At 40.9% G+C, this 21,979-nt stretch overlaps 1 protein-coding gene across 1 annotated transcript in view; it reads left to right on the top strand.

The window, feature by feature from the left end:
* The first annotated feature begins 4,077 nt into the window (after positions 1 to 4,077).
* Positions 4,078 to 21,979, top strand: part of DAW1 (dynein assembly factor with WD repeats 1) — a 34,732-nt gene continuing 16,830 nt past the window's right edge. The window contains exons 1-2 of the mRNA XM_025403966.1: positions 4,078 to 4,748; positions 19,297 to 19,369. Coding sequence (XP_025259751.1) covers positions 4,709 to 4,748; positions 19,297 to 19,369 — 113 coding nt within the window. The 5' untranslated portion in view covers positions 4,078 to 4,708. The remainder of the gene's footprint in view (positions 4,749 to 19,296; positions 19,370 to 21,979) is intronic.

Here is a 21,979-nt window from a genome sequence, read left to right on the forward strand (position 1 = left end):
GTAGAGAATTCCAGCTTCTTACCACATTGTTTCTGGGTCTCATTTACATTCGAGCATGTGACTGAACAACAAGTTTACTGTTCCTGACAATCAAGGAAGACTGCCTGGAATACACAGAAATACCTGATCATGGGAGACGAAGCCCAATTTCACTTGCTTCATTCTGTCCAAGTCAGTGTAACCTATTAAGCTGGCACAGTGGCTCTCAAGCTTTCCTGGTGATTAGAATCACCAGGAAAGCACATTTAAACATGGGTTGTTGGACCTTACCATCAGTGTTTCTGATTCAGTAGGTTGGAACTCGGGGGAGGTGAGAGTGTACATTGCTAATGAATTCTTAGGTGATACTGACCCTGCTGGTTTGGGGACCATACTTGGATAACTGAAACCCAGAGTGACTTCACTGTGTTAGACTGGATTGGCTTAGCAGATTAAAATTACTGCTATTCATTATTTAGTTTCTGGTTGTTCAAGGCAAGTCCTGGTGGGAATGTCTTAGTTCAGGCTTCCATAACAAGTACCACTGACTGGGTGACTCAAAAACTACAGAAACTTCTTCCTCACAGTTCTGGAGACTGGAAGTCTGAGATCAGGGTGCCAGCATGCCCCTTTACTTTGAAATAAATCAGTATGCTTTTCCTAAGAACAAGGACATTCTCTTACATAACCAGTACAATGATCAAAGTCAAGAAACTTAACATCGATATAACACGATTATCTAAACCACAATCCCTATTCAGAGTTCATCCATTGTCTCAATGATGTCTTTTGTAAGTATTTATTATTCTGGTTCAGGATCTATCATCACTCAGTGCATTTAGTCATCCTCTTTAGATTTATTTAATCTCAAATATTTCTTCAGACTTTTCTTTCCTTGACTGTCAACGATTATTTTGTACAATTTCCTCAATTTGGTTTACTCTGATGTTTCCTTATGATTTGAGTCAAGTAATTCATTTTGGGCAGGAATTCCAGAGAATTGCTGCTTTTTTTTTTCTTCAGAGTCTTGCTCTATTGCCAGGCTGGAGTGCAGTGGCATGATCTCGGCCCATTGCAACCTCTGACTCTCTGGTATAAGCGATTCTCCTGCCTCAGCCTCCCGAGTAGCTGAGTTTACAGGCACGCGCCACCACGCCCAGCTAATTTTTGTATTTTTAGTAGAGATGGGATTTCACCATGTTGGCCAGGATGGTCTGGATCTCCTGACCTCGTGATCCGCCCACCTTGGCTTCCCAAAGTGCTGCCATTATAGGCGTGAGCCACCGCACCCGGCCTTGCTGTGTTCTCTTCAGTGCATTGTAATATCAGGTAATATATGTCAGTTCATCCCACTATTGGTAATGTCATCCCTGACTCAAGTGATCTCTCCCTCAGCCTCCTGAGTAGCTGGGACTGTAGGGGCGCACACCACACCCAGCTAATTAATTTTTTTGTAGAGACTAGATCTTGCCTTGCTGCCCAGGCTGGTCTTGAACTCCTGGGTTCAAGCAATCCTCCTAACTTGGCCTCCCAAAGTGTTGGGATTATAGGTAAGAGCCACCATGCCCCGCCCAAAGATGGCATTTTAAATGGCATGAGCACAAGCAATAAATAGGTGACCAAAATCTACCAAAGACTTTCTCATTTCTATAGAACAAACTCTTTGCCCCTCCCTCCATGAGTCCTTCTAGAGTGTCTTAATGGCTAGGAGAAAGTTTGAGCTGGAAGAGAGCTTGGATTTCATATGGTTTGCTGTTTTCCAAGTATGGGATGCTTACTACTGGTGAGAAAAAGATGATTTTTCTTTTTTTTTAAATGTGTTGCATGTTTATATTAGGTTAAATTGTGTCACTTAGTAGCAAAGGCTTTGCCATCTCAATGATCTTTTCAATCTTCTGAACACATCAAGTAGGAAGGCTAAGTTGGGTGCTATTCCATCTTGTAGCCTGTCTTAACTATCTCAAACAGTTGCTAATTTCCCTCCCTCCCTCCCTCCCTCCCTCCTTCCTTCTTACCTTCCTTCCTTCTTTCCTTCCTACCTTCCTTCTTTCCTTCCTTCCTTCCTTCCTTCCTTCCTTCCTTCCTTCCTTCCTTCCTTCCTTCGTTTACAAAGAAAGGAATGGTTTTGGGTTCAGAGTCTTTGTGGCAGTATATAGTAATTAGTATATAGTAATATAGTAATATATAGTAGTATATAGTAATTCAATGCCTTTAGATCAATATATTTTCTATTTTTACTGTGCATACACATATATACAATGTATTTTAAAAATTGACTTTACAATATGTAGTTTTATCACTTGGTTTACAACTAAATATTGTGAACATTTTCTATAACAGTTAAAAGAATTGCATAGCTTGGAGGAGACATAATTTATTAAGCAATCTTGTTGGGGACATTGAGGCATAATTTTATTTTTATAAGGAGACTTCATTCTTTTTACAACACCTTTGGGAAAAAAATGGGAGTCCTTGTCTCATATAGCTTCCTATAGACGATGGAAACTTGCCCTTCCATTTAGCCTTTTAATTTGCTTCTCTACACCCACCTAATCACCATCAAGTAACCCATTTTATGTTTTCCAACTTCTCTCTCCCATTTGCTTCCTCTTTTCTACCAGTCTCCCTGCATACATGCAGATGAACTTGCATTCCTTCAACCCTCTGTTTCCTCTCCTTAAAGAGGCTTTCTTTCCTTTTAAAGAGACTATTTTAATTGATTTTTATCAACTCTACTCAAAACTGTATCCTAAGGTCCACATTAGGATTAATCTTTAATAATCTGAAGATATAATTCAATTGTTTAAAATAACATTTTAAGAAGACCTTGGTAGAATTATATGTATCAAGAAACACTGGACTTAGGCACAATGGAAATATGGCTGACTTTCTTTTGACAAAAGAAGTAGTTTTTGTGGGGAGGGCAGGGCAAAGAGGTAAGAAGTAGTTGGCATTATAAGGAAATGTTAGAGACCATTTTGGAAATGTATTCATTATTTTAAGGCAACTAACAAATGATCATCTTTCAGTTAGGACGTTGTAGCAGCAGCCTTTACTGGTCATGAAATTTGCATGATATCTAAAATCGTATTTCTGGAAATAGGTCAATGGCAATTAATAGTAACTTTGTGTAGAAAGGCAGATGCCAACTAGCATAAAAGTTGTACATGCAGACGGTGGTAGTTCTGGAGTCCTGGAAGCCATGAGATGCTCATCCATCACAAGGCCAGCACAGCCAGGTAGAAATGCCTGAAGAAAGCAGCGGAGCTGGCTGTGCCAGCATTTACACATGGAACACTTCTTGGACAGCCGGTGTCATGGGGCACAGACCCACAGTTCTCTTTGCATATGTCGTGCTCACAGTTCCATCCATAGAAGGAGTGGGGGGCAGGCACAAAAGGACCCCAGCATGCAGGTTCCCCCATTCAGGCAGCAGGTTCTGTTTAGCTCCTTACTGTCCTGTATCCCCACGGGGGGGCACAAGCTGGGAAGACGGAGGACAGATAGCAGGCTCCTCCTAGGGCCGAATGCTGTCATCTCTGAAGGCCAGGTCTCCCTGAGAGGGATGCACAAGTTCCTGACGGCCCAGCCCTTAACGACCAATTCAACACCTTTAAGAAATTGCCTTTACTTCTACGGTTACTGGCTGTTTACTGAACATTTCATATAATTTTAAATGTAGAAATGAAAACTTCACAGGTGGAATTGAATTTCATATAATTTTCAGTAAACAGCCAGTAACCGTAAAAGTAAAGGTAATTTTTAAAATTACATTTTACAAAGTGAAGTAAAATAAGTGAGTCAATCTAGAGACATTTTAAGAACTTAAAGAAAACTTAGGTATGGATCTCTGGAAGAGGTAAGGCGAGATATGGCTCCTAGTTGTGCAGATAACACAGGAATTACTTAAGTTTGGGAAATTCCGATTTAGGCCAAATTTCTTAAAGGAAATTGACAAGCTGACTGGCTGACTCTTTCTCTCCACAGGTTTCCTGATGGAAACGTGGCAGGCAAACAACGATGCTGGCAAGAAATAGGACAGGCTGCATGAAGGCCTGGAGAGTTTTAAGCCCAGGTTGAGAGTACAGGTGCAGGCTTTCTGGTGTAGGTTCCGACGCACCTGCCTTCAATTTCTGCCTCTACTATCCATTTAGGCTGTGACCTCTGGTAGTTCTCCACTTTCTCTAATGCTCAGTTACTTCATCCTTAAGAAGTGGTACATAACTCACACCTTGTTCGGATTATATGAGTATGTGTGCATACAGCGTTTAGTGCAACGTATGGCACAGAGTCAAGAAACGCAGGAGATTAAGTTGAGGTCATTTTTCTTTTGGGAGGACAAGGACAGGGCACGGGCTGGGGCTCTGAGTGGTAACCAGCGCGGGCTTTTCCTCCTGCCCTTCCTTTTGGGAAACGAATGTGCTAAAATAGTGCATGCAGCCCAGGCTCTGGCCTAGGCCGTCGGTTCCCGGCGATGTTTAGCTCCTCTGAGGTCGCCCTTAGTGAGAACACGAGGTGCCCCCACCCCGTTCACTCTAGACACCTCCAGAACACTCGCCTCCCGAGCACTGGAGCCCCGGGACACCCGCAGCGGCCAGCGGAGACCGATCTCCCGGCTCTGCGTCCCAGGACCGCTTGGGGCAACCTGCGCATGCGCGCCCGCGTCCCTCTGCTGTTAGCCGTTTCCATGGCTACGAAGTCCATCAGCCGGGGATAGGAGAGCAAGAAAATGAAGCTCAAGAGTTTCCTGCTCCGGTATTATCCGCCAGGTACGCGCCAACCCGGCCCATCAGCCCCACGTGGGACCCTGGGCTCCCAGACTGGGAGGGTTTGGGGCGGAGGAGGGCACGGGGACTGAGGGGCGGCGGGGTCCCCAGGTGGGACAGGAAGTCGGGCACTTCCCAACCTGTGCCCCTCATTCCTTCAGATGCTGGACTCTTCCTCAAAACATTAACAATTACTCTTTTAGGAATTTAAAGAGTTTAGCTTGACTGTGCATATCAGTCCTTCTGAATTTATTGAGTGCCTACTGCTTACACGCTTTGTGCTCTGTGCTATGAACCTTTAACGAAGTTCATAGTCCTTGATTTCAATGAGTGAAGTAATTATGGAATAAATTACTTAACTATTACTTAGTAACATAAGCAATACATTAATTACCTAATCCTTGCCTAACTCTAATTTTAGGTGAGGACATGTTCACCTTTAAAGAGTAAGTGACACCCATTGATCACCCAGCTTGTTAGGGACAGAAATGGAAGTGGAATTCTTGGGTTCTAATTCGGAACTCATTTTCTAAATTAGAAACATCTGCAAACAAACAAACAACCAAACAAAAAAATTTGCAACACATGCCACAAGGCAGAAGATAACCAAATACACTTGCCCAGTGAAGTTTGGATAGAAGTGTCATAAAGATTTCAAAGGAGGGTAAGATACTTTGGACCTGTTTGGTTTAGCATAGCTTTATGAGGGATGGGACTTGAATTTAAGGTTGAATGTCTCACTTTTCCCAGCAACATATCCAACATCTCCGATGAGGTATCACACAGAGATCTCATGATTTCTTTTTTCCAGTCCCATCCCAATCCTGCTGCTTCATCAGACTGTGCCCTGCCAGTAGAAGGCATCATCACCCAGCCTGTTTTTTGCCAGAAACCTAGGTGGTCACTTTTTGTTTCTCTCTTGTGATCATTAATTCCACCCCACCCCCACCCCCACCCCCGCATTGCTTTATCCATTCTGCCAGCTCTAAGTCCAAAATATTCTGTGAATCCATCAGATTATCCCTCTTTCCATAGCACAGATTTCTTGGTCTAACATCCCTTCCAGCTGCCAGCCTAGTCCAACCCTCCATTCCAGCCACCATTCCCTCTGGCTGGGCCATTCCAGTGGCTTTTCAACTAGATTCCTGGTTTTCTCCCTCATCTCTTACAATCCATCTGCCACTGGGAGCCAGTGGAATCTGAGTTCAAGATCTCCAATAGTTTCCTACCATGCTGAGAATACAATCCGCACCCTGTGGGATTTGGCTTATCCTGCACTGTTAACTTCTAAAACTTCACTTGTGTACCCTCACTGTACTTCCAACTTCTTTAGCTTGTTCTTCTAAGACTTAAGAGAGGGTCTTTTACTCATTTGTTTTGTGGACCCAGCTTTCCCTAGAGCTAGGAAAAGCTGCTTCCTTTTCTTTATTCAGTTTCAATTGATGTCAGCCACCTGAAGAGACTTTCCCACCTATTTGAAGTAGCCTGTGCTGATTTTACTCTATGCCATAAAGTGCTTAAAATTATATTTGTCAGCATCCAAAACTCTACTTGTTATGTTTCAAATGTCTGCCTCTTTCCCATTTAATGTAAACTTCATGAGAACTAAGATCTTAGTGTTTTTTTTTTTTTATCATTGTAGCATCCCCAGCTTCTAGAAGAGATTTGGGGACATAGGAGATCAGGAATGTTTGTTGAATGAATGTATGGATAAATGGATGTGTTTGATGAGAGGTCAGGTATGGAAATTACTGAGAATAAATACTGAAAATCTTAAGGGATGCTGCTTCTGCCTCCCTGGAAGACCAATCCTGGACAGCTGCTTTCTCCAATGGGAAGTTGACATTTGTAGAAAACACACTCATTTTCTCCATCATAGAATTCCAGTTAAAATAACATGAGAAAGATATATATACATGAGAGTGTCTAGAGAAATTTATTTTATGTAATTAAGTAATTTATTTAATTTTTGAGACAGAGTCTTGCTCTGTCGCCCAGGTTGGAGTGCAGTGGCACAATCTTGGCTCACTGTAACCTCTACCTCCTGGATTCAAACGATTCTCATCCCTCAGCCTCCCAGGTAGCTGAAATCACCGGTGTGCACCACCATGCCCAACTAATGTTTGTATTTTTAGTAGAGACGGGGTTTCACCATGTTGGCCAGGCTGGTCATGAATTCCTGACCTCAAGTGATCCACCTGTCTTGGCCTCCCAAAGTGCTGGGATTACAGGTGTGACCCACTGCACCAGGCTGAGAGTATCTACAAAATTTAAAATAGGCATAGGTATATAGTATATAGAAAATTAAAAATTAAGACTAATAGTCTGTTTCCTTTAAGTATTCCATAATTTTCTTTTGGCTCTTTTTGCCCATAGGCCTGTGCTGGTTCCCATAGGTGTACCAATAAATGAAGTTCTTGCTTTCATCCCTTTGTTGTGGAGCGTAGGTTAAGAATGTGGGCTCTGGGTTCAGAATAACTGATTCTCAACATATACCATAAAAAAAAAACTTGGGCAATTTGTTTTATTCTATCAAAGCGTGGGTGCATGGTGACAACAGCACCACTTCACAGGTCTACTAGACCCTTCCAGCTGCTTATCTTATTTGATTCTTTCTCTTCAGAGTAAAGAAACCTTTTTGGAAGAATATTCTCCCCAAGTGCTGTCCTCCCTTCCTATCATGCTTTCACCCTCATTGCCCCACTGAAACTGCCCACTCCAAGATCTCCAATGACATTCCCATTGCTAATCCACTGGCCAAGCCACAGTCCTTGCCTGCCTTGACCTGACAGCAGCATTCGACCCATTTGACCGCTCTGCTTTTCTTTGGCTTCCAGGACACATACTCTATTTTCCTTCCTGTCTCACTGTCACTTCTTCTGGGTCCATCTTGTTGGTTCCTCTTCTTCTTTTTGATTATTTAATGTTGGAGTGCCCCAGAGCCCCAAACTTGGATTTCCCTTTTCTATCTACGCTCATACACTAGCCAATCTCATCCATTCTCAAGGCTTAAAAACTATCCTGAAGCTGGGCGCAGTGGCTCACGTCTGTAATCCCAGCATTTTGGGAGGCTGAGGTTGGCGGATCACCTGAGGTCAGGAGTTTGAGACCAGCCTGCCCAACATGGTGAAACCCCATCTCTACTAAAAATACAACACAATTAGCCAGGTGTGGTGGTGCAGGTCTGTAATCCCAGCAACTCAGGAGGCTGAGGCAGGAGAATTGCTTGAACCTGGGAGGTGGAGGTTGCAGTGAGCCAAGATTGCACCAGTGCACTCCAGCCTGGGTGCCAGAGCGAGACTCTGTCTCAAAAAAACAAAAAACAAACCATCCCACATAGTCCTGAGTACCTAACTGCCCACCCGACACATTCATTTGAATGTCCACCATACATCTCAGATGGGGGTCTCCCATGGTCTCCCCCATCTCAGCAAATTGCAGCTCCATTTCTCCACTTGCTCATGTCAGACATTTTGGACTCTTCCTTGTCTCCTCTCTCTCACCTCCACATCCACTAACAGATCCTGCTGGTCCTGCCCTCAAAATATATGCAGAATTCAACAATTTCTCCTATCTGACTGGTACCATTCTTTTCAGCTTGAAAGCTTCCTTCCACCTTTGCCCCTCTTCAGTCTATATGGCAATGGGGTCGTTCTGTTAGAGCATAAATATGACCATGTCACTCTTCTGCTCCAGCCCTCCAGTGGCTTCGCAGCTCGCTTCAAGTAAAAGGGCCGTGATCCCCAAGGCCCTGCAAAATCTCACCCCCTGTTGCTTCCCTGACCTCACCACTTTCGACTTTTCCCTCCAGCAACACTCCTCTCCTTGGTGTTCCTTGGATGGGGCAGAGGTGTTCCCACCCAGGGTCTGCAGTTGCTGTTCTTTCTGCCTTGAATAACCTACCCTTGGACATTTGTATCGCTAGTGCCCCAACTTTTTAAACTCTTTCCTCAACAGTGTGTAAAGTGAAGACTTAGATGACTCCTTTCTGAACATTTCTATCTTCTTCCCATGATATTTCACAGCCCCTTTCCCTGGTTTGTCTTTTCTCCTTGGGGCTATCTTTTTCCAACTCATCATTATTTTACTCATTTATTTTGCTTACTGAGAATAAAAGATTGATGAAGGTAGAAACTTTGTCTATTTTGTTTACTCCTTATCTCTAGCACCCAGAGGAGAGCCTGGTGCGTAAAATGACATTAATGTTTTTGTTGAATAAGGGAGTTTAATGAGATGATGTGTGTTAAGCAGAATGCCTCAAACTCTTCTTGAAATGTGAAAGGGCCAGATAAGCGATCTTTGATCTACTTCAGCTCTAAAAGCCTAGGATTCTTTTTTTTTTCTTTTTTTTTTTTTTTGAGATGGAGTCTAGCTCTGTCACCCAGACTGGAGTGCAGTGGCTGATCTTGGCTCACTGCAAGCTCTGCCTCCTGGGTTCATGCCATTCTCCTGCCTCAGCCTCCCAAGTAGCTGGGACTACAGGCACCCACCACTACGCCTGGCTAATTTTTTTTTTTTTTTTTTGTATTTTTAGTAGAGACGGGGTTTCTCCATGTTAGCCAGGATGGTCTGGATCTCCTGACCTCATGATCTGCCCACCTTGGCCTCCCAAAGTGCTGGGATTACAGGCATGAGCCACCGGGCCCGGCCAAGCCTAGGATTCTTGTAGCGATCTTAGGCTCACATAATTCTCTTGACTCATGCTTGCGACTATTGCCTTAATGCCTATCTTGTAATGAGGTCATATTACTTAGCGTGCTTGACATTTAATTTCTGAATTCCAATCTTTGGTGAGCCAAATCATACGCAAGTTTCCAAGATACTACTGAATAGAAGGTGGGTGTTTCAATAATAGCATTATCAGATAGGAAAAAATCGTTCCACTGAATCATTCCCGTGCTACCTTTATCCCTTCTGCATATGGAGCAGTTTTGTTTTGCCTCCCAATCCTCTAATTTTCACCCTCCCACTTTCTTTTGGATAACGTATAGGTCAGGGGCATTGTCTTGCTGCTATCTACTGAATTATCCCTCTCCCTACCTACATTCCCAAAGGGTAAATGTACATGCCAGTAACATGGCTAACCAAACATGGGACATTCCTTTCCATCTTGGTCACATTTATTAATTCATAAGCTCTTTGCTTTGGGAAAAGTGGGTGTTGACTATGTGCTTTTCAGCTGACTCAGTTGTGACAATTTTTGTATTTTGTTTATTGTGTGAAGTCCATAGTTCTTTGACCAGGAGAAGGAATTAAGTCAACATTAACTAATCTAGTTAACATTCTGAGCACTTTAAGGATTTCTGTTGATTGAATATATATTCTAAGTAAAGAATACTAGTATCATTTGAAGCATGCCCTTTTAATGTATTGAAGAATTTGAGGAATAGAAGCTTCGTTACCTAAGTGTTTTGGGAATTAGATTTGTTGAATAATGCACAATCAAGGGAAAATCAAGATTATTAAGATACGATGGGAAGCAATCACTGAAGAAAAGCATGTATTTCTGGCAGCATCTTTGTTTATTTTAATTTTTAATTTTTATTTTTGAGACACAGTTTTGCTCTGTCACCCAGGCTGGAATACAGTGGCACAATCTTGGCTTACTGCAACCTCTACCTCTGTCTCCCGAGTAGCTGAGATTACAAGCATGTGCCATCATACCCAACTAATTTTAGTATTTTAAGTAGATACGTGGTTTTACCATGTTGGCCGGGCTGGTCTCAAACTCCTGACCTCAAGTGATGCACCTGCCTTGGCCTCTGAAAGTGCTGGGATTATAGGCGTGAGCCACTACTCCTAGACTCTTTGTTTTCTGTTTTTATTCTTCAGGACACATATCACAGCCTTTTGCTCATATTGGAGCTCACTAATCGTGAGAGGGATGAACATATTGCCTAGATCAAAATTCCACAACGTTTTTGGCACTACGGACTGGTTTCGTGGAAGACAATTTTTCCACAGACCAGGGGTATGGTTGCGGGATGAAACGGTTCCACCTGAGATCATCAGGCATTAGTTAGATTCGCATAAAGAGTGTGCAACCTGGATCCCTGTATGCACACTTCACAATAGGATTCGTGCTGCTATGGGAGTCTAATGCTCTGCGGATCTGATAGGAGGCTGAACGAGCTCAGGCGGTAATGCTCGCTCGCCGGCTGCTCACCTCCTGCTGTGTGGCCCGGGTCCTAATAGGCCACAGACTGGTACTGGTCCACCGCCCAGTAGGGTGGGGGGACCCCTGGCCTAGAGGTTTTGTCACAGTGAAGCAGTCAAATGTACATGTTTAAATTTTGTACTTTATTTTCTAGATCTATTTGTACAGCATCCCAAAGAATTTTTAGTAGTCAGCTTAAAGACTTTGAACTTTTTACTTTATTACAAACAAGTAGTGAATAAAGAAAGCAGACGTTTGTTAACTTATCTGCTAAAATGTTAAAAATGCATTTCCTTAGGGTATTAGATCATACTCTGTGTACTGCCAGGTGCTAATTCTTTCCAACCTTTCTCTGCGTTACAGATTATTATTATATTGCTTATTCATTGTGTACATCATTTATTTATGCAAGCATTTATTTCCTCAATAATTAATAGCACATATTAAATACCCTTATATATAATGCAAAAAATCTAAAATTATAGTACAGAAAGAAACACTCCCTTGATGATAATGGTGTCTTGCATTGATACAGACTTTGTATGTTTAAAGTATGTATCTTTCTTGAATTTTCAAATAGCTTTGTAGCAATCTTGATCTTCAAGGATTTATATTCTGATAATGCTGATCAACTGGGCATGGTGGTGCATGCCTTTAATCCCAGCATTTTGAGAGGCTGAGGCAGGAGGATGACTTGAGCCCAGGAGTTGAAGACCGGCCTGAGAAACATAGTGAGATCTTGTTTCTACAAAAAATTAAAAAATTAGCTGGGCATAGCGGCATGTGCCTATAGTCCTAGCTACTCAAGAAGATGTGGCAGGAGAATGGCATGGGTCCCCAGGAGTTCGAGGCTACAGTGAGTGTTGATTGTACCACTGCACTGCAGCCTGGGTAACAGAGCAAGACTCAGACTCTAACAAAATGAAAAAGAAAAGATGTCAATCCCTGTCATTTTTTCTATTTTCTTATTTTTCTCTTACTTTTTAAATTTAAATTTATTTATTTATTTATTTATTTATTTTTGCCTAGGCTGGAGTGCAATGGCACAATCTCAGCTCATTCAACATCTGCCTCCTGGGTTCAAACGATTCTCGTGCCTCAGTTTCCCAAGTTGCTGGAATTACAGGCATGCCACCACACCTGGCTAATTTTTTCCATTTTTAGTACAGACAGGGTTTCACCATGTTGGCCAGGCTTGTCTTGGACTCCTGTCCTCAAGTGATCTGCCCGCCTCGGCCTCCCAAAGTGCTGGGATTACAGGCATGAGCCACCGCGCCTGGCTTCTCTTTAATAAAATATTTGTGTATAGCCAAATAATGGAAAATGCATCAAGGAATAGCTAAGATCAGCCTCATCCCCCTGAAGATGTGATCATGACTTGAAAGGAGCCACCTGACACGTTAGAGTGCCTGTGTCTTCAAGCTGCTGATGTTGAATATTATCAGTCTTTGTGATCTTTGCTAATTTGATGGGTTAAATTTATGTCTATTCTGTTTTGTATTTTTTCTTAATAATGAAGTTAGGGACTTTTTGTTTTGGTTTGTTTATTGATCATTTTCTGTCTTTGTAAATTGACTGCTCCTGACTTTTGTCCAATTTTCTTTTTAAAAATCAATTTTGGAGTTCTTTATATTAAGTTCTTAAAGCTTTGTGTTTATGGTTCAAACTTCTTTGCTGATTATTATTTGCCTTTAACTTTGTGGCATCTTTTATTGTACAGAAGCTTACAATTTATTTTAGACAAATTTGTCAATTTTTTCTTTTATAGCTATTGTATTTCATGTACTTACAAAGGTGATTACAGACACTAAGAGACAAATACATTGTATTATCTAGAATATTTTATATTTTATTTTTAATATTAAAATTTGTAATCAACCTGGAATATTTTTGTACATTGTATGTGGCAGAAATCTATTTTATTAAGTTTTCAAAAAATCCAACTGATTATTACATCATTTATTGACCAATACATTCTTTCTCTATTAATTTGAAATATTATCACATCATTTATTGAACAATACCTTCTTTCTCTATTAACTTGAAATATACTTTTATTTTTAAATTTTGATGCATGGATGATCAAAATTGATGATTATTATACTGATCTAATTTTGTATCAAAACCACACTTTATTTTTTTATAGTTCATTGTAATATCCGGTCGAGTAAATTTTCACATTTCAAAAAGTAAAATCATTTTAATTACATTAACTTCATAAATTTGACATCTTTACAGCATTGGGTTTTCTCATCCAGAAATATGTCTCCTCATTTATCACAATTTTCTTTTATATTCAATAGTACATTTAGGACTTGCACATTTCTTGTTAATTCTATATTTGGATATTCAGTAATTTTCTTTGCAATTATAAGTGTGATCTTGCCATTAACTGTATCTGCAATGGGTACAGTATCTCTTTCTTATCTTCTTCTAGTCTTAGCTTTTTGTATTCTATTCATCTTTTGTAAGCACCTTAAATCTTTTTTATAACATGTGGCATACAGTTAGGTTTAAAAATATTTAACAATGCTATAATGTCCATATTTTGCTGAAAAGTTTAATGTGACATGAACAGTCTTTTTTTTTTTTTTTCACTCTAAGGAAATAAGTACTGGTTGACTCTCCACAGAATCTTCCTTTTTTTCTTTTTAAGTTTGCTTTTGAGAGTAGAGTTTGGTTTCAGGTCTTTGGTACAAAGGAACTACTTCTTGGGGGGAAAAAACCAAAACAAAATTATGCAAAACTATCCTCTAAGTAGCATTTGCTTGCTGTGTTGTAGTGTTCTGGACAGTTTCTTGAGTCATTATAAGCATTTTGCATTATTTTTCTGTTCTAAAATCTTGCCATTCGTTACACAACAGCTGCTTGGATTTCCTGTTTAGGTTTCAGCACATCCGTGCAGCAAGACAGGGTTGAGAAACATTCCTTCCGAGAGATCATAGCTGTGCAGCTGAGTGGGTAGTGATGTCCGACTCTGAGGTAGAAACTCCAGAGGACAAGCAGTGTTGAAGGAGAAGATCCTGAACTCTTTGAGGTGGTAGGGAGACATCTATGTATCTGGAACTCAGAGGAGATATAGACTGGAGATTTGCGATTAATAGTTAGCATGTTGATGGTAATTAAAGTCATGGTACCGATGAATGTATATAGGGAAAGAATGTAAGGTGAGAAGAGAAGAATCTGTAGACCTGAAGTTTAAAGATGCTTAGTGTTTAAAGGTCAGGCAAAAGAGGACAAAGGAGAACAAAAAATAACAAAGTGATTGGAAAAAGAGAAAGAAGAGATTTTATAAAAAAACCTAAAGAGGGTATATTTGAGGAAGGAGGATATATTGTTTATAGTATTGATTATTTCTGAAAGGCCACATGTTATAAGGACAGAGAATGTCAAATGCATTAAGCAATTTGAGGACGGTCTTCCTGTCATCTACCAGTTAGTTCAGGTATTCAACAAGCACTGCTAGAGCATTTTGAAAGATCATGAAGACACTGGATAAGGGCAGGCACTTTTGATAGAGAAATGGAATCCAGAGAGGAATCTGAGTGTGTTGCTTGTACTTGAACCTAAACAAAAATCACAGGCCTGCTGTGCTTAAATCATGACTTGCCCTGAGAAGGATCTTTTTGGGAATATAGGGAAGCATAGGACATGGATATGCTTCCTTCTTCAAGATGTTACAATCTCACTGGAAAGAGAAGGCATAAATGCAATTTAAGTAATACAAGGTGACCATGTAGGATATGCCCCAAGGTAGCATTTGATTAACAGCTAGAAAATAAGCACTGTTCATTAAGACTTTATTCCAGGTGCTTTATATACATCTTATTTAATCTCAACGAGCAAACTGTAGGTTCATAGATGAGAAAATTGACATTTGCTAGATCATGGCAGAAGTAAGGGGTTGAGGATCTATCTGATGCCAAGTATACACTTTTCAACTCTGCCATGTTCTTTTTCTTTTCTTTTCTTTTTCTTTTCTTTCTTTCTTTTTTTTTTGAGACAGAGTTTGACTCTGTCACCCAGGCTGGAGTGCAGTGGTGTGATCTTGGCTCACTGAAACCTCCGCCTCCTGGGTTCAAGCGATTCTCCTTCCTCAGTCTCCCAAGTAGCTGGGATTACAGGCGCCTGCCATCGTGCCCAGCTAGTTTCTGTATTTTTATTAGAGATGGGGTTTCAGCATGTTGGCCAGGCTGGTCTCAAACTCCTGACCTCAAGTGATCTGCCCACTTGGCCTCCCAAAGTGCTAGGATTACAGGTGTGAGCCACTGCACCTGGCCTCTGCCACATTCTTTCTTAATGGCTCAGTGCTTTTGAAAAGTAAATAGAGTGTTTTGGCCACATTTCCTATTTTCCCTTGATCTGAAATACTGCTGGAATTATATCTGTTATACCAAACTATGGTCTATAGCAGTGATTCTCAAACTGTGGAGGACTCCCGGGCACCCTTGAACACTTTCAGCAGGGTCTCAAGGTCAAACTTATTTTTCCTAGTAACAATAAGATGTTACTTCCTTTTCTACACTGTGCTGACGTTGTCACTAATGGTGCAGAAGCAATGGAAGGTGAAACTGCTGGTGCCTTACTACAAATCAAGGTAGTGACACCAAACTCTAAGAGTGGTCACTGTATTTATTCTTCACTGACACACACTCACAATAGGAAAAAACAAAACAAAACAAAATTCCCAACAGAACAACCTAGTTTTGCTTGAGGATTTCCTTGATGAAGCAGTGAAAATTATTAATATAGCAAAACATTAACATGGGAGTGCATGTATTTTGAGTATTCCAGGTGATCAAATAGGAAGTACTAAGAAAGCACTTCTGCTCTAGTGTGAAGTCTGATAGTTGTTGATATGGTTAGGCTTTGTGTCCTCACCCAAATCTCATCTTGAGTTATAATTCCCACAATCCCCACATGTCAAGGGCGAGACCAGGTGGAAGTAATTGGATCAAGGGGAGGTTCCCCGATGCTGTTCTCATGATAGTGAGTGAGTTCTCACGAGATCTGATGGTTTTATAATTGGTAGTTCCTCCTGCATTCATTCTCTTCCTGCCACCTTGTGAAGAAGGTGCCTTGCTTCCTCTTTTCCTTCCACCATGATTGTAAGTTTCCTGAGGCCTCCCCAGCCATGAGGAACGGTGAGTCAGTTAAACCTCTTTCTTTTATAAATTACCCAGTCTTGGGAAGTTCTTTATAGCAATATAAAAACAAACTAATACAGTTGTCTTAAGGAAAATGTAGGTGGTCACTTGAGTTCCGAGATGAGCCAACATTTTTTCATGGAAAAGCATTTTTACTTGAAAGACTGAGAAACAACATGGTTTTCAGACTCAGACATTTGGTAGACATTTTCTTGAAAATGAAGAATGTGAGCCCACAACTTTCAAGCAAAAATACCAGCATTTCTTGCTAGTGATATATTTTAGCTTTCAGGCAAAAAGTATAGGTTCAGAAAACTTTTGTTTACCACCATAATCTTGACAGCTTACCAACAGTAAGAGTTTTCTTATGATAAAAATTGGTAGTGACAGTGGCAAATGTTACTTTCTGATATTGTGTGATGAAATATGTCAACAGTTACAAGATATGCATAACTTAGTAGATCAGTATTTTTCAAATGTTCGGTGCACGATTATGCATGGATCATGCATGAATAAAAGATCCATTGAAAGTGTGAAATAGACCAATGGGGTTTAATACAAGTATATGGAAAAGTTCACTAACATGGTTTCAGATTCTATATCGCAACTAATTTTAAGAAGTTACCATTTGTTGAGTTTTAATATAATATAAAAAATGTTCACAATGATATAAAAGGGCAATTATAATACTCCTTCATTTTCAACTACAAATCAGTGTCTGAATACATTCTTTTCTTATACTTTTCTAAAATATTTAACAGCAGCTTGAATGCAGAAGCAGAGATGAGAATCCAGTGTCTTAAGCCAGATATTAGAGATTTGCGAAAGTATAAAACAGTGCTACTCTTCTTACTCTTTTTAGGGTCATGAAAATATAGTTATTTTTACAAAAATTTTATAAAAAGAACATGCTATGAATTATTGTTATTTTACTTAATACATATTTAAAAATTTCTCAATTTTAGTTTTTAATAATGGAAAAAACCCAAAAACTCTCTGGTGTCCTAAATAATTTTTGAGTGTAAGGTGATCCTGAAGCCAAATTTTTGAGATGTACTAGTTTATATCCACAGACAGAGGTAGTAGAATTAAAGTGGTTAGGAGGCTCTGTCCAGTTTTTATTAGTGCTGGGCTGTTCAGATGGAATATATTCTATGGATCCATCTTCAAGTTCACGGATTCTATTCTCTGTCATCTCTACTTTTGAACTCACTTAGCAAGTTTTTTTTCTTTTTTTAAAATTGATTTATTTTTTTTATTATACTTTATGTTCTAGGGTGCATGTGCACAACGTGCAGGTTTGTTACATATGTATACATGTGCCATGTTGGTGTGCTGCACCTATTAACTCGTCATTTATATTAGGTATATCTCCTAATGCTATCCCTCCCCCCTCCCCCCACCACTTAGCAAGTTTTTTATTTTTGTTATCATATTTTTCAGTTCTATAATCCTCATTTGGCTTAATAAATATTTCCTGGGATTTTCCATTTTTTCATTTGTTTCAAGTTAAATTGTAAATGATTATTGAAGGATTTTTATAATATCTTCTTTAAAGTCCTCGTCAGATGATTCCAACCTCTGATTCATCTTGGTATTGGTGTTTGTTGATTGTCCTTGGTATAATAGATGATTTTCAAAAAATTGGCATGGTAGTTCATGCCTGTAATCCCAGCACTTTGGGAAGCCGAGGCGGGCAGATCACCCGAGGTCGGGAATTCGAGACCAGCCTGACCAACATGAAGAAACCCTGTCTCTATTAAAAATACAAAATTAGCCGGGCATGGTGGCGGGCGCCTGTAATCGCCAGCTACTAGGGAGGCTGAGGCAGGAGATTCGCTTGAACCTGGAAGGTGGAGGTTGCGGTGAGCCGAGATCGTGCCATTGCACTCCAGCCTAGGCAACAAGAGCAAAACTCCGTCTCAAAAAAAAAAAAAGGCCGGGCGCGGTGGCTCACGCCTGTAATCCCAGCACTTTGGGAGGCCGAGGCGGGCGGATCACAAGGTCAGGAGATCGAGACCACGGTGAAACCCCGTCTCTACTAAAAATACAAAAAACTAGCCGGGCGCGGTTGTGGGCGCCTGTAGTCCCAGCTACTCGGGAGGCTGAGGCAGGAGGATGGCGTGAACCCGGGAGGTGGAGCTTGCAGTGAGCCGAGATCGCAGTGAGCTTGCAGTGAGCCGAGATCGCAGTGAGCTTGCAGTGAGCCGAGATCGCGCCACTGCACTCCAGCCTGGGCGACAGAGCGAGACTCCGTCTCAAAAAAAAAAAAAAAAAAAATTGTATCCTAGACATTTTGATTATTACAGGGATCCTTGATCCTGTCTAAACCTTCTAATTTGGCGAAATCTGCTTAGATTTGGCATATGTGTTCTTGGGCTACTTTTGCGAGCGTTAGTTCCAATGGTGTCGGTGTAGTTTCCTAGGCCCTTGCAACGTTACTGTCCTTTGTTTTTTCGGGTACTGCTGAGGCTCCTGCTCAGTCACTGCTGGCGCCACCTGCAGGGGGCAGAAGGTACTTCCCTAGTAGACCTGGGGTCACTGAGTGATCTTCGTGGTCACTTTGTGGCCTGATTGTGCTGCTGGCTGGAAGACAGGGAGACGCAGAGCTTTGCTAAGGCTGCCTCAGTGCCTAGTTGTGGAGTGAGGTCTGAGACATCCCTGGATGTCACTGTTGCCCCTTTTGCAAGTGGAGAGGACCATCCACCAAAGGTCTGGCTGTGGAGCGGGGTCTGGGAGGTCCCAGGACTTTCTTGATGGGGCTGCAGCCAGATCCGACTGCCTGCTGGGGCCCAGCCTGTGCAATGGGAACTGGACCAGCTCCAAGCTTCCACTACGGGATCAAACTGCTTGCAGGGGCCTCATTTGTGGGGCAAGGATTAGGGCCCTCTTGTCCTAGTTTTGGGGTGTGGTGTGCAGTGATAAAAAGAAAATCCAGGAATCTCACCATGTAGTCATTCCTCAAGCCCTGAAACCCATAGCCAGTCTACCTTCTTCCATTCGTCTTTCTATTATTTTATCATTGTCTGCTGGACAATTTCAAGGGTATTTAGTTAAATTTAGAGGGAAGGACCAGGGAAAAGTGTGTCTACATGATCTTGTTTTAGAACTAGATATCACTGCTTATGTTTTGTTAAAAAATTAAAAATTTAAAACATAAAAATGGAAAAAACTGGCAATGTAGGTTAACTTTTGACATAGGTGGTCATCGTAAGTGTTTTTATAACATGTTTGTTTATTTCTATAGGAATTATGTTGGAATATGAAAAACATGGAGAATTAAAGACGAAGTCGATAGATTTGCTTGATCTTGGTCCCAGGTGAGTTAGCTGTAGGATTCAACAAGTAAATGTTCACTGGGAAAGCCTTGACACAGAGTGATGTGTGGATGAACTGCATAAACTGCAGATAATACATTGTTTTTAAAAAATTGTTCTTCTGTGGTGTATCAGTTTCTGTTTGTTTCAGGGAGTTGTAGCTGAGGCTCTTGCTGAATGAAGAGGAAGTGGGAAAAGGGTCATCGCTCTTTTCTTTTTTTCTAAGGTCTTAAAAAAAATAAACCTTTTACTTTATAATTTTAGAGAGGCTGTGAAGGTAGAGTTTCCACACCCAGTTTCCCCTGATGTTAACATCTTAGATTAGTGAGGTACATTTATTAGGATTAATGAACCAGTGTGATACATAATTATTAGCTAAAGCCCACTTTATTCAGTTTTTCTTAGTTTTTCCCTAATTCCTTACTTCTGTTCCAGGATTCCATCCAGAGTCCCACATGACATTTAGCCATCATGTGTCCTTAAGCTTCCCTAAGCTGCGACTGTTTCTCAGACTTCCCTTATTTTTGCTGACTTTTACTTTCTTCTTCTTGTTTTTTTTTTTTTTTTTGAGACGAAATTTTGCTTTCGTTGCCCAGTTTGGAGTGCAGTGGCATGATCTCAGCTCACTACATCCTCCGCCTCCTGAGTTCAAGCGATTCTCTGCGCCCAGCCAGTGACCTTTACATTTTTGAGAAGTACTTGTTACTGAGTTTTAAGAATGTTACTGAGCCTGTTATTTTCTTATTAAATACTTCTTTGGGCTGACTGCATATGTTCCTCCTCATTAATTGCCATGGGGCAAAAACAAGGAGCCCTAATCGCTATTACTGAAGCTTGGTATGAGCCCAGAGGAAACCCTTGTGATGTAATAATGCCCAGAGTTCATTCTCTTTAGGAAATCTAATGCAAATAGCTGGGCATGGTTGCTCACACTTGTAATTTCAGCACCTTAGGAAGCCAAGGCAGCACAGTCACCTGAGGTCAGGAGTTCGAGACCAACCTGGCCAACATGGGGAAACCCTGTCTCTACTAAAAATACAAAAATTAGCCAGGCATGGTGGCGCATGCCTGTAGTCCCAGCTCTTCAGGAGGCTGAGGGAGGAGAATCGCTTGAACCCAAGAGGCAGAGGTTGCAGTGAGCTGAGATCGCGCCACTGTACTCCAACCTAGGTGACAAAGTGAGACTCTGTCTTCAAAAAAAAAGAAATCTCATACAAAACTCCACTTCAAGGCCAAGGCCAAGTGTGGTGGCTCACACCTGTAATCCCAGCACCTTGGGAGACCAAGGCAGGAGGATCACTTCAGGCTAGGAGTTTAAGACCAACCCAGGCAACACAAAATAGCAAGACCCTGTCTTTGTAAACAAACAAACAAACAAACAAAAATCCTACTTCAAGAGAGAGTCAGGCTAGTGATTATCCTGTGAGAGCCTAAGTTCAGATAAGGTGAAAATAATCTCAATGGGTGAAAATTGCAGAAGAAACAAAACAAAAATGTTGTGTTTTAGGTTTGTGGCCTGAGACTGTAAGCAAAAGGACCTGTCTGATATGGGCTACTCTCTAGTTTTGTAATGAGTCCACTTGGCACCATAGCTGATGAGACAGGGGCTCTCTCAATCCTGGAGCTGCTGCCACTTGAGAGGTTTGGTGATTCTGGGAACACCTGTCTAGGGTGGGGTTGGGGCATGGCTCAGAGAATGGTGGTCTATGTAGGGTCCAAGTCTTATTTCAGGTGCTTGGCACAAAAAAGGTAGTCAATTGATTTTTTTTTTTTAAAGTCAAAGAATAAACAGTGGCACAGATAGTGTCATTGAATACAACAGTCTTTGTTATTTTCAGGAACAGTGAGGCCTAATATCAAACCCAACCTGTAATTTTTATAAATGGAACATGTTACTGATTTGTGTGATTATGCTAGCATGCAGAAAGTTTCTTTGTTAGACATTTGTTTATTTAGTCAGCAATCATGTACATGTGCCTTCAACATATATTTAAGAATCTAATCTGGGTTAGATTCTATAAGAGGCTATAAAGGTATGAATCATAACCCCTAGACTTGATAGGCTTTTTGTCTAGTTTGAGAAACAACTTATGCAGCATCGGATATCACACAAGTGGTACAGATAAGCTTCTATATGAGAGAATAACCTCCAGCTAGACAGTCCGCAAAACCACAGATTTTTATATTTTAAAAGTACGAATTATTAGGTGATTTCAAAAAGGACTTGTGGGCTCTGACTCCAGGCACTCAACGCTTTGAAGGGCTTCATATTAGCTATAGTCACTCAATCGTGCTATGCTTTCCTGAGGAGATGTAAGGCATTAGCCACTCATAAACATGACCTTTTGGTGATAGGAGAAAGTAAATAAATGTCTCAGAAAAGTATGAATTTTATTTCTAGTTTTTGCAAGAATCTGGAAGTATTGTGCCTGTGAAAACACTGGCACCGTAGATGACATGCTGGAATTATTGCATGAAAATCCTACAGAGTTGGAGTGTTTAGGTTATCTGGTTAATTTGGATCTTGCAAGGAAATCTGTTTTTATACAAGTGATTAAAAACTTTTCAAAGGAGCATTTTTACCCTTTTAATTCTTGTGAAATTAATTATCAT

This window comes from Theropithecus gelada, chromosome 12, assembly GCF_003255815.1.
Source record: "Theropithecus gelada isolate Dixy chromosome 12, Tgel_1.0, whole genome shotgun sequence".
Classification (NCBI taxonomy): domain Eukaryota; kingdom Metazoa; phylum Chordata; class Mammalia; order Primates; family Cercopithecidae; genus Theropithecus; species Theropithecus gelada.